The sequence below is a fragment of the Melospiza georgiana genome, chromosome 4, assembly GCF_028018845.1.
Source record: "Melospiza georgiana isolate bMelGeo1 chromosome 4, bMelGeo1.pri, whole genome shotgun sequence".
Lineage (NCBI taxonomy): Eukaryota > Metazoa > Chordata > Aves > Passeriformes > Passerellidae > Melospiza > Melospiza georgiana.
The window spans coordinates 30,502,262-30,513,730 of NC_080433.1; the positions used below are offsets into that span (position 1 = coordinate 30,502,262).

The 11,469-nt window shown below is 49.5% G+C and overlaps 1 protein-coding gene across 4 annotated transcripts; it reads left to right on the forward strand.

Moving 5' to 3' along the window:
* The first annotated feature begins 4,109 nt into the window (after positions 1 to 4,109).
* KCTD17 (potassium channel tetramerization domain containing 17) lies at positions 4,110 to 11,328 on the forward strand. 4 transcript variants are annotated; one of them, XM_058023234.1, is made up of 8 exons: positions 4,110 to 4,316; positions 4,938 to 5,046; positions 6,772 to 6,863; positions 7,784 to 7,879; positions 8,261 to 8,386; positions 9,103 to 9,181; positions 9,426 to 9,715; positions 10,591 to 11,328. In XM_058023234.1, exons 1-7 carry the CDS (start codon positions 4,110 to 4,112, stop codon positions 9,680 to 9,682), a joined length of 966 nt encoding a protein of 321 aa, XP_057879217.1. In that variant the 3' UTR covers positions 9,683 to 9,715; positions 10,591 to 11,328. The 4 variants fall into 4 exon arrangements, with proteins under 4 accessions (XP_057879217.1, XP_057879218.1, XP_057879220.1 ...); XM_058023235.1 differs by having other exon boundaries at positions 9,426 to 9,642; XM_058023237.1 differs by lacking the exon at positions 10,591 to 11,328 and having other exon boundaries at positions 9,103 to 9,247; positions 9,643 to 9,713.
* Positions 11,329 to 11,469: the final 141 nt, after the last annotated feature.

Sequence of the window (11,469 nt, forward strand, 5' to 3'; positions counted from 1 at the left end):
ACCAAAAAGGTAGCCTAAACAACAGCCCTGATGTAGGAGGAAGGTCACACTGACCTGTGGCTACCTTGGAACTAGAGTTTTTAGAGCTCTCTATCTAAATTTGAGAATCCCAGGCCAGCATGTAAACTGTTTATTGGTATATTTTACTATCTGCAATACTTTTGTCCTGAAGGAAGTTTGGATTCTGTGCAGTCTGGTCTAGTCAAAAGTAATCCCATGGTCCCCTGTTCTTCACTTGTCTTCTTTGTCACCTCTCTTCCTCTTCCTTCCATCCTGCTCCCTAGCAGTCAGGCTGCACTATTTCATGCTTCATTTCCCAGCAAACTTTGTTTCTCTGCAAATTTTTCCAAATTCTAAAGCAGCCCCTCTACCAGCACCACTGGCCCGGTGAGCACTGCGTGAGCCGTGGTAATTGGTGTTGCCTGCAGGGACTTTTCGTATTCCTCCCTTCTCTCTTGGTCCCAGCTTACAGCCAGGTGTTCCACAACCATTCTGACTCCTCTTCCCAGCAGTCTTCAGCAAAGGTGCTGCATGATGCACATCCACACACAGGCTTTGCACACTGCTTTGAATGCAGGTACATTGCTCACAGACCTCATGCAGCACAAGGAGCTGGAGGAAGAGTAGCTTGCCTGTACACCATGGAGCCTTTCTCTTCATGCTTCAATGTGCCTGGCTCAGCTGGCAGTCAAGCTGCACTCTGTTATTCAACAGTGTCCACCCCCAAGTCCAGTGTAGGGAATTTTATTTGCCCAGTTCCCTCAAAATGTCAGAGCATCACTTGTCTTCCCCTCTCCACTTCCTGCAGAAAAGAGAGTGGCACTGATCCTACATGGACATGCCAACTAGTTTTTCCTGGTTTCTTCTCCAGTGCCTCCTGCCATGTAATCCCCAGTATGTATTCCCAGCCTATCAGAGTGGTGACACTCTGTGCCAGCACATGGTGATCCCTGCTCCCACTGTTGTTCCACAACACAACAGTTCCAGAAGAGCAGCTCTACAATGCCAGTGATGCATCATATGCCATGTACCAAGCTGCAGACCACTGCAGTGTGTGTAGCTTTCTGCAGGATTGCGTTGCAGGCCTGACTGCTGAACCAAGACACTCCCAGTTTGTCCTGCTCTCTTCTTCTCAGCTCTTGCTCAGTATCCAGTGGCTGTCAAGTTTTTCCTGCTCCCAGTCTGTCTGAGCAATGGTCCCCATGATTTCTCTGGGGACTCTGCAAGGTTATAGGGTCTTACAGCATCACGCAGCGCTGTGTAAGCTCTTGCTTGCTCTCCCTCTGTGCATATGTTTTATATACAGTTGTCATAAAAGCAGCAGGAATAAGTCATAGACTCATAAACCCATAAAACTGGGAAAGAACTGATATCATTAAGTCCAACCTTTGACCAAACACCACTGATTGTTTAAACTTACCTCTCCTGTGTCCTATTTCTTGATTTTAGGGAACTTTAACAAGGGTGCCTTAATTGCATCTCAGAACTACATCTGGTGATAGTGTGCAATCAAGTCTGTATTTAGCCTATGCCACCAACTCATCAGAACATTTCAGTTGGTAACTCACCCCACATTGGCTTCTTACTGAAGAGTATTTTCACATACTATGGGGAAATCCCTGGCCTGGTTCATTTTCAATGATTTTTTTGCTGTATATTGCAGAAAAAAAGGCTCTGATGTTACAAGTGGTGTTCCTTGGCATCTTTCCTTACTCACAATATACCTCTTTAGATTTAGCAATTAACTTTTCACCCCATGGCCCTGGGGTGAGCAAGACTTGAGGTTCCAGCCACAATTGGAGACTGGTATTGATGGAACAAAGTATGCCTCGAATATAGACTGTCCTGGACTCATGAGCGGCATTGTCATGGGAGAGGTTGGAAAAGAAGATGTTCAGAACAGGAGATGGACCTTAAAAAGAAGAGGCTGAGGGGATGTGAGAGGAGAAAAAGGAGAGGGTGAACCCTTGGTGAAAGAGGGAAAAAAATTGAAGGCAGGGCAGATTTCTTGGAGGGGGAGATAAGGGGCTATAGTCTGCCACCTATAGGGGGCAGACTATAAGGGGCTATAGTCTGCCACCAACGCATATGAACTACTGCGTTCATATCAGAGCCACAATCCTCACCCTGTTCTGTGCTGGAGCTGCAGCCAGCACAGACAGGGTCCTGTAGTCCTCACACACCAGAGGGCAGGGCAGAGGTCTCCAATTTGCTGTGGTTTGACTCAGAGGCAGAATTAGGAGGACAGCAGTCTGACAGCCCAGAGCTGTGTTGCACTGTGATGCTTCAGCCCGGGTCAGCAATAGTCTGAGCATCTTTGATACATGTTACTGCTCAGTGGAGACTGGTCCCAGGGCTGGGCAGTAATTTTGGCCAGAGCTTGCTCCATATAGGTAGACAAAAATATTTTTTCATGCTCTGTTAATGGTCACTCTAGTGCTGGTTCAAAATTATTTGAATTTACACCCTGGAGCAGCTGAATTGTTCCTGTACTTAAATTAACTGAAGGTCAGCAGTCTTGAAACCTCTTCCGTGTTGCCCTCTCTTCCTCTCCTCCCTTGGCACTCCTCCACAGAAGGAGCAAAGTACACATGCCATCTTTGTGAAGGAAATCCTGGGTGATTGGGGGAAGGGCAATGCTGCCTTCTTCTGTAGTGATAAAAGGGAGTGATTTGCAAGTAAAAGAAGGAAGGACAAGAAGAAAAGGAATGTAAGAGTAGAACATAATGCTTCTCTTTACCCAGCCTCTTCACTCAATAACCTCCCATGTCCAAAGGCCCTAAGATCTAAATGCAAGAAAAAGAGTGTTGTGTGTCTCTGCAGTGCTGCATTGCCCTGTCAAGGAAGAGCCAGGAAGTTGCTTAGGTGGAGGAAGGTTTTGAGCCACAATGGGGTGAAACACCAGCCTTTCCTTTCCATTCTTAATGTGCTCGAGCTGCTGGCAAGCACAGCTGTGCTTAGGTGAGAGTGGGAAAGGCAGAGCTGTTGGAGAGAGTTTGTTCAGATTGTTTCTGTGCCAAGGAGTGTGTTTGAACAGAGTCCCCTGGGGCATGAACTGCTGAGCACCAGGCTCGGCCTGGCAGGAGCGAGTGGCAGAGGCAGGGCTAGATTCCATACCACGGGATTGGCACATCAGCCTCGGCGGGTGATACATGCCTGGGGCAGAGGTAAAGCTCCACACAGAGCTGACTTCCAGTCTGAGCTCTCTTGCCCAGACACAGACAGGGATGGCAGGAGCCCAGGGTGGGGAACGTGGGGGGGTTTGCTCTGGTAGAGCAGCACAGGGGGGAGTTTGCTGAGTCAGCAACTCCTCTGAGCTGGAAGAAAAATGATTCCTGCCCCCTGCCAGCGCTTCATACAGATCCAAAATACAGTTCCCAGAACTGTCCCTATGTATGTTAGCAAGAAGGCAACTGTCTGCATATTTTGCTGCAAGAAAGTATGGTAACTGATGTGGCACTGAGTGCTGAGCCTGGGATAATGGATGTCCTGAAGGGAATGCTGGGAAGTACGGCCCTGAGGGGCTTAATCTGCCGACTGCCAGGAAGCGGCTTGTGCTTGCTGTCTCCGAGGAAACTTGCAGGCAAGACCCAGGACTGGAAGCAGGCAGAGCACCGTCCGCAGGGCTGGCGCCATGTGTGCAGTGCCCTTCGTTACAGCATCCTCATTGCAGGAACTGCGAGCTGGGAAAACTACAGTTCCCATCACCCTTTTGTGCATGTCCCGGCGAAACTACAGTTCCCAGAACCTTTTAATGAGCCAGAGAGGATGTCTGTGGAAATAAATGCCGACGATTTTTGCATAACACCCTGCACCTCCGGAGTGCTGACCGGCCCACGGTCTGTGGAAACGGGAACAAGGGAGAAGCCAAGGGAGTGTCAGAGCTGTGGAGCTGTGGCTTTGCCCACCCCAATAGCCGCAGCGATATTCTCCAGCGTCGAGCAACCTTCCTCCTCTCAGGACTCCCTTGGTAGTCACAGGGAAGATCCTGGCCCCCGGGAAACACGGCTGCTGCGGAGGGAGAGGCAGATAAACTACAGATCCCGGCATTCTCCGACAGGCAGCACCTGCGGCAGTCCCTGCACGCCGTGGGGGAGGTGGGGGTGAGGATGAGGATGGAGGGCAGGGAGGAGATGCAGGGCGCCGTGGGGCTACGCTGCACCTGGGACATTCCGCCACCCGCTGGCACCCAGGCCAAGTGGGTGAGGCTCAATGTGGGGGGCACCGTGTTCCTCACCACCAGGCAGACCCTGTGTCGGGAGCAGAAATCTTTCCTGTGTCGCTTGTGCCAGGGCGAGGAGCTGCAGTCGGACCGGGTAAGGCAGCTGGGTTGCCTCCCGCACCGTGCCCCACTGAGCACGGGGAGGGCTGGAGGGATGCAGGGATGGAGCCAGACCCCGGCAGCTGCAGGAGCTGCTGAGTGAGAAATGCCTGCTCTTTGCCCCCCCTCTCCCGGGAAGGATTTCCCCATGCCAGATTCCACCTTGTTGTAGCCTGGCACTTGCCTTCCTGAGCTGGGGAAAAGAGAGGCCATCCCCCCTCTGCTCCTGCTCTCCTTCCTCTTTGTCACCGCACATCCTGGGTTTACTTCCCAGCTGTGTCTGCCTGACTCAGCCTTGTTCCTGTAAGGCGGTCTCTGCTCTCTTGCACCAGGCCGGGATTCACAGTTACACAAAGAGGCTGAGGCCTATTTTTTGGGCTTTTTCAACTGGATTGATTCATGCTGAGGTGGGCATGCTGAGCAGATCAATACAGGAGTTATAATCCAAGCTGGACTGACTTGGCTAGGGACTCTCAGGGACCCATGGTTTCCAAAGAATCTTAGAAATAGTGGACATTTTTGCTTAGGTTTGTATTTTCTTGTATTCTAGGGTATTTTACAGTTAGTTACAGTTTTCCGTAGGTTTTTTCTCCTTGTGATCTGTATCTGTTGCTAGGATGAAACTGGTGCATACCTCATAGATCGGGACCCCACTTATTTTGGACCGATTCTGAATTTCCTCCGCCATGGGAAGCTGGTCCTGGATAAAGACATGGCTGAAGAGGGTGAGTTGTGGAGCTCAGAAAAATCCCACTTCCCATATTCAGGAAAAATAGGACTTGTGATCAACCTTGTTGTCTCTTGTTCTTGTTTTGGATGTTGATGTGGGGTGATTTCAGAGAGCTATCCCTGCAAAGTATGACGATGTCTCCTTTACTAAAGGAGTTTGCAGTGGGTGAGGAAGGCATCCTTGCAGGTGTTGTGGCATCACAACTGTCCAGCAGAGATGTCACCAAGACAGAAGTAGGCAGCATCTCAGAGCCTCAATAAGCCATTTTTTACTGGTTCCTGATCTACTTTTAACCAGGCTCTATGACTGAGTTTTCTATTAATGTCTGTTTCTAATTAGGAACGAAAGCCCAATAGACCAAACAAAACCAAGTTCATCTCTTCTACTGACTGCAATAAAGACCATCATTAATCAGTGATATGCCCTGTTATGCTGCTTGTGCTCTCATGATCGAGGACTGCAGAAATTCCAGTGGAACAAGTCAGATAAACTAATCCTTCATCTAAGGTTGACAGTGGGTCTAATAGGATGACTTAGTGACATCACAGTGTTACCAGTCAGCAGTCCACAGTGCCTTGTAATTTTTTGGATGCAAGGGTGTAATAAGGAGCCAATTCCAAATACAGGTTGTGCTGTCCAGCCCTTGCCAGGCACGGTTTCTGCATGGTCATTTGTCTTCTTGCCTTTCTTAGACATTTTTACCTAAAGCAAGGAAACTTTTCTTCAGAGTAGTCTTACCAGTTATAATTCCAAAAATATACCCAACTAATGGTACAGGATTGTAATAAGCACAATTTTGAGGTGTTTCCTACTTTACATTTCTTGTAATCCTTGGGTCAGAGAGAGTTCATCTGCAGGTTTTACTATCAAATCTGAAACATAAACACGAGCCCAGTTCATTTGCATTGCCTTTTTTTATCCTGCTGCAAACATTCAGGCTGGCATAAGACTAACCCAATAGACAATACACTGCTGAATGAGAGACACAGAAGAGGTCTGAGTGTGTCAGATAGCGAGGGACCTCCCCATCTATATTTTCTTTGTACTGCCTTGGGAACATGTGAGTGTTGGCTTCCAGCCACCTTTCCCTCACTGACTCTCTGGGAACCACCTCCCTTTTCCTGAAGGCCTGTTAGCAAACAGGTGAGTCTCAGGAGAGGTGATGGATGCAAACACCATAGAGAAAAAAACAAAACCATTTCTGTTTACCTCTTTTAAGTTGAAGCACAGGGAATAAAGCCAAAGATCATATAAAGTCATATGGGGCTGCAACTCCAAGTAGCCTAGGAGGTAAGCTAGGCTTTTCTAGGGTCTTTTGGTGACTTGTCAGAACTGCAAGTTTTTGTTTTCTGCCTTATTGAGAAAGTCTGAGCAAGGTCAGACAAATGGTCATTGAGAGAGACTGGAGCCTACAGTTGTTCTCCTTGGCCAGGTATCTGGGACAGGTATTGGCAGTCCTCAGCACAAGCCTTCACTGGCAGTGCCTGCTTCTGTAGTAGCAGGCAGCATAAGGAAGTTGGGATGAGCATTAGAAACAAGATGCAGAGAGCCAAGTTTCAGTTCTCTGCAGTAAGGGTTTCAAGCCTGTTAAAAAGAAAAGCAGTAATATAATTTCTCCCTATGGACCTTGTGAGGCTCAGAATTGATCTTTTGCAAGTCAAAAAATAAAGATGGGCTGCTAACTTTCTGTCTTTTTGGTCCTTCTGTCTGTCTTTCTCAGGGATCCTTGAAGAAGCTGAGTTCTATAACATTGGTCCTTTGATCCGAATAATCAAGGATCGAATGGAGGAGAAGGACTACACAGTAACACAGGTATGGAAAGATGGAGTGGGGTGGGGGAAGCAGGGGGTGTAAAAAAGGAGAGAGATGAGTCCAGAGCGAGAGAAGACTTGAGAGAAGCAGCAAGGAATGGAAGGAAACAACTAATTAGAGATTATGTGCTAATCCCAATGCAGCAAAATCTTGCAGGGGACAAGCTACCACCAATTTAGTTACAATAAACAAGTTGCAGTCTTGCTTTGCATCCCAGAAGTAATGCTGGATGTAGCCCCTGAAACTAAGTGAGCTCCTCTAGCTTTTGGAAGAAGGCAGCTGGTTGCTGTGTGATATAGAGGAATGTTTGTGAGGAGAGCAAAGGTGTCATGGGGAGGAGGACTGGTGTGGGGAGTCCTGGGAGTGTAATCACAATGAAGAGCATGGAAATACCTGTAGAGAAGCTGGAGGAAATAGATGAAGAGATGGCTGTGAAAGAGTTAAATGCAGACAAAGAATCAATCCTGTGGCACAATCACACCCTGTCTTGGCCAGCAACCTTTGAAAATCTTTCTTAGAGGGAGGATTGTCTGCTATCTCACTTTTCATCTTGTCTTCCTCAGATTGTAAGCCTCCAGCAGCACAGCCACTTTGTGCTGCCAAGCCCCCTCAGCATTTGTTGCATTTGCAAAAATTATTTTGTACTTACAAGTGCATACTCCCCATCAAAAGAGGGCAATATCTTCTGGGGACAATGCAGGGAGCACTCAGCTCAGTCCCTGCTCTTCAGAAGAGATACTGTTCTTGCCTCCAGTGACAACACAGGAGAAAGCTGGATTGTGGTTTCCACTCCCCTTTCACCTGGGACACGGGGAAGGGGACAGGTCTGTCAAGGAGGGGTATTACCACTTCATTCTACAGGAGGGGAACAGCTTTTAGCATGTGACAGTTGTCAGTGTGCTCTGCAATTTTGCTCTCAGGTGCCTCCTAAGCATGTCTATCGTGTGCTGCAGTGCCAGGAAGAGGAGCTCACTCAGATGGTTTCCACTATGTCAGATGGATGGCGCTTTGAGCAGGTATGGGTAAGGCAGAGCAGGGGGAGAAGGAGTTGTCTTCTGGGGAAAAGATCATGGATACCATACAGTTGCCAGGCAAGGCTCCTTCCCTCTCTGAGAATACTGGGTAAGTCATTGATTGACTCATCATGCTCAATCAATGACTCTTTCTTGCCCCTTTCTAGAGGTTTAGAGGATACTGTGTGAGGCCAGCCTGTTTTGCATCCTGGCTGACTTCTCTCCTGCTTCTCTGTGTTGTCTCCTCGGCTTAGTTATGAGGCCTTTCCAACAGGATTATGCATTGGACTCAGTGATGCATGATGGGCTTTCTGCCTTGCTCCCCAGGTGGAGTGGGTGTTTCCAGGAATATGTGCTTGTGATTTTTGCTCTCATCTTTTCTAGCTTGTGAACATTGGCTCATCCTATAATTATGGGAATGAGGATCAGACAGAATTCCTGTGCGTGGTCTCCAAGGAGTTGTACAACTCCCCCAATGGCCTGAGCTCTGAGCCCAGCCACAAAGCCAAGGTGAGATTAACTTTGCTATGGCCCTGCTCCCATTGCCTATGAGATCCTTTGCTCTTTGCTCCTTCTCTCTTTTCTCTCTCCCTTGCAACAGTGGGGCACCTCAGTGGTGAAATACAGGGGCTTGCCCTGGTGTTCAGCACTGTGGCATTACACCCATTGCCCAAAAGGAGGAGTATGTGTGTTGGAGGGGTGGTGTGTGGCTGTGTGTGGCAAATGGCTTTAGCAAGTCACCCTGGCACCTCTCATGCTACTCTAACACCCCCCTCATGCCTCCTCATGCCCATTCTGTGTGTATCACTGCCTATAGGGCACTATTTCCCTGAAGGTTTTGCAGCATTCTCTTCCCTTTTTGAGTCTCAGCCTGAGGGGCAGATATCTCCTGCTCCCCTTTTGAGGGAAGGACAGAAACATGTACAGTGCATGACATTCTGTAGACACCCAGGATGCAGGAAGGAACACTAGCAACTGATGGCAGTTGTTGGACGGTGGGGTCACAGCACTTGTAAGTGGGTTAGATACCCTGATGTGATACTCCAGAGGAAAACAACCCTCTCTGTTCCCTGACCTAGAATTGTCTTGGCCATGGGGAAAAGTCCCTTTTTATTCCAGTGTTATGACAATTGCTTTGTTCCGTTGTGTGTCAGAAAGAACTGCCATGGCTCATCTTGCAAGCATTTCCACTCTTTCTTCCTTTTGTCCCACATGCTGGGCCACAGAACACAGAGGAGGACCTGGAGGAGGAAGAGCAGGAGGTGGAGGAGGAGGCAGAGGCAGAAGCAGAAGCAGAGGAGAAAGGTGCAGCAAACCCCTGAGGAAAATGATAAAAATAACCCCCCAGGCATAGACTCGTCCACCTTTCTGGTGAGAGCTCACAGCTAGCAGCAGGGAAGGACTAGAACAGGTGTGGGGTGTGGGGGCTGTCCTCTCCAGGAGTTGGAGTCTCTCTGGAGATAAAGCTGTCAGGGGAGAGCTGTTACCATGGCTGCTGCTTTGTATTTTAAACTGTTTGGTTTATCTGCGGTTTTATTTTTATTTGCAGACCGTCCATCTATTCGGGATTGTGCTAAACTCTCTTCCTGCGGACCCTCCCTCCTGCTCCCTTCCGTGTCCATCCCAGCACTGCCATCTACCTCCCACATTGCCCCACTCGCCAGCCTCCAGCATCCTTCCCTCTGCTCTCCTTGTCCCTCAGGGCTCAGAGTGGTCTCTGCCCAGGGCCCTGTCTCTCTCTGCTCCTCACTTTTCCTCCTCTGCAGGTATGTCACCTGTCTGCACTCCCAGCTCCTGCCAGCCTGAGCTCTGCATGAGTGACTCACTTCCCTCTTGTGGGTATGGCCCTGGTTTGTAGAGCTTGGGGAGGGGAAGGAGGGAGGTGTGAGGTTGACTCATCCCTAAGGTGGCTTTACATATTCTGATCCTGTGTGTGCCTTTACCTGCCAAGCAGATCCTATGGCTGTGGACCAGAGGCTCTGGCAGCAGAAAGGAGAGTGCAGCTGGGAGAGGGGTGGAAATGAATGCAAAGCAGGCCGGGGTGGTTTGGGGAAGGGGTGGAATTTTGCCACGTGTCTGCGTGACATGCATGCCAGATCGCTCCTCCAGACTGCGTCCGCAGCTCCTTTGCCTGCCAGCCCGGGCAGTTTGCAGAAGGCAGCCTGTTATTTTTCCTTCCCTGAGCTTTTCCCCCACAGGCTCTGCCAGGGTGAGAGTGCAGTGGGAAAGGTGGCAAAGGCAGAGCAGAAGCAGCTGGTCCCCACTGCAGATGCTCTCACAGCTGTGTGCAAAATGAGCCTCTCTGCTCTGCCTCCTGCTTAGGAAGGCTGGCTGGCCGACAAGCGTGGGGCTGGGTATGGAGAGTGTTAGAAGGAGGATTTCTCTTCATACTGCAGAACTGTGAGGCTCCTATTAAACTGGAGATTCTCAGATTCAATCTCCACCAGTCCTGATGGAGGGTACTTGTTAGCTGGCTGACATTTCTTTCTCCCTCTGTGGCTGTGGGACCTGAGTGTTATCTTAAGACTCAGTGTATGTTAATCGCATGGACTTTTTCTTCCTTCTGTTCTATTTTCCTACCCTCATTTATTTTCTTTTTCTTCTGTTTGTGTTTCCTCTGTCATTTCCCCTTTTCTGTTTCACTCTCCCCTCCATGCTCAGTTGCCTTTTTTTCCTACCATTGATTGTGTTTCTCTTTCTCTCTCCTTCTCTAGCTGTTACAAGCCAGAGATCTGAGGATGTGATCTGAACACTCCACTCCAGCCTTTTCATTTCTTGTTTATATCTTTATTTTTGTACTGCAGTGTATGGCAGCCCTTTCTCCCACAGTGACGCCCCCAGCCCCCTTCACTCTTCACATGCAGCCATTTTTTTTTTTACAAACTCACCTCGGAGGCCTGAGCTTCCAGCCCTGGAGGAGGGCAGATGCTGCATGGAGCCCCTGAGCTGCTGTAGGAGCGGGAGCCCACAGCCCCCTCCTGTGCCTGGCAGTCTGGCTTTCCTTAATGTCACAGTGGCCCCTGCTGGGGACATCAGCGATCAGCCACTGCAGCCTGCGGGTCCCTTCCTGAGCACCCTGGATGCAAATGCGGACCGAGGTGGTGGCAGCTGTCTAAGGACCAGCCCTTGCCCTTTCACTGTTGCAGGCAACTAGTGTGGGCTTGTGGCCTGGGGACAAATGCAGAGCCACCGTCCTTTTCTGTGCCACCTGTATGGCTCGGAGGTGTCCCTGTGCTGGGTATCACGTTCCTTGGTGCCTCCCCCCTGTCCCCCAAAGCAGCTCTGTGCCAGCAGTGTGAGAAGGAGAATGGTGTGCTGCCTGGGTACCATAAACATGCTGGTACCTCATGTTGTGTCAGCCAGCACCAAGCAGATCCCAGTTTTGGGGAGCAGGGTGTTTGCTTCACTGCTGTGTCTGAAGACTCCTGAATAAAATTCACAGTCTGTTCCTCCTTGCCGCCTCTCATTTTAAGTGGCAAGAATTCATTCCTGCTGTAAGGGGGTGGGAGTTGGAGAAAAGGAGTTTGGATTCATCACCTGGAGCCAGCAGAAGCTGCTTGTGCTGTGCCTGTCTTCTGGGGGCTGGAGGTGCT

What these genes read in the sequence shown, in the direction of transcription:
- KCTD17 (XM_058023234.1), top strand. Translation starts at nt 4,110, where the DNA reads ATGAGGATGGAGGGCAGGGAGGAGATGCAGGGCGCCGTGGGGCTACGC. An exon ending in AGGACTACACAGTAACACAG is followed by an intron (nt 6,864 to 7,783) that starts GTATGGAAAGAT and finishes TTTTGCTCTCAG; the next exon opens with GTGCCTCCTAAGCATGTCTA. An exon ending in AGCCCAGCCACAAAGCCAAG is followed by an intron (nt 8,387 to 9,102) that starts GTGAGATTAACT and finishes GCTGGGCCACAG; the next exon opens with AACACAGAGGAGGACCTGGA.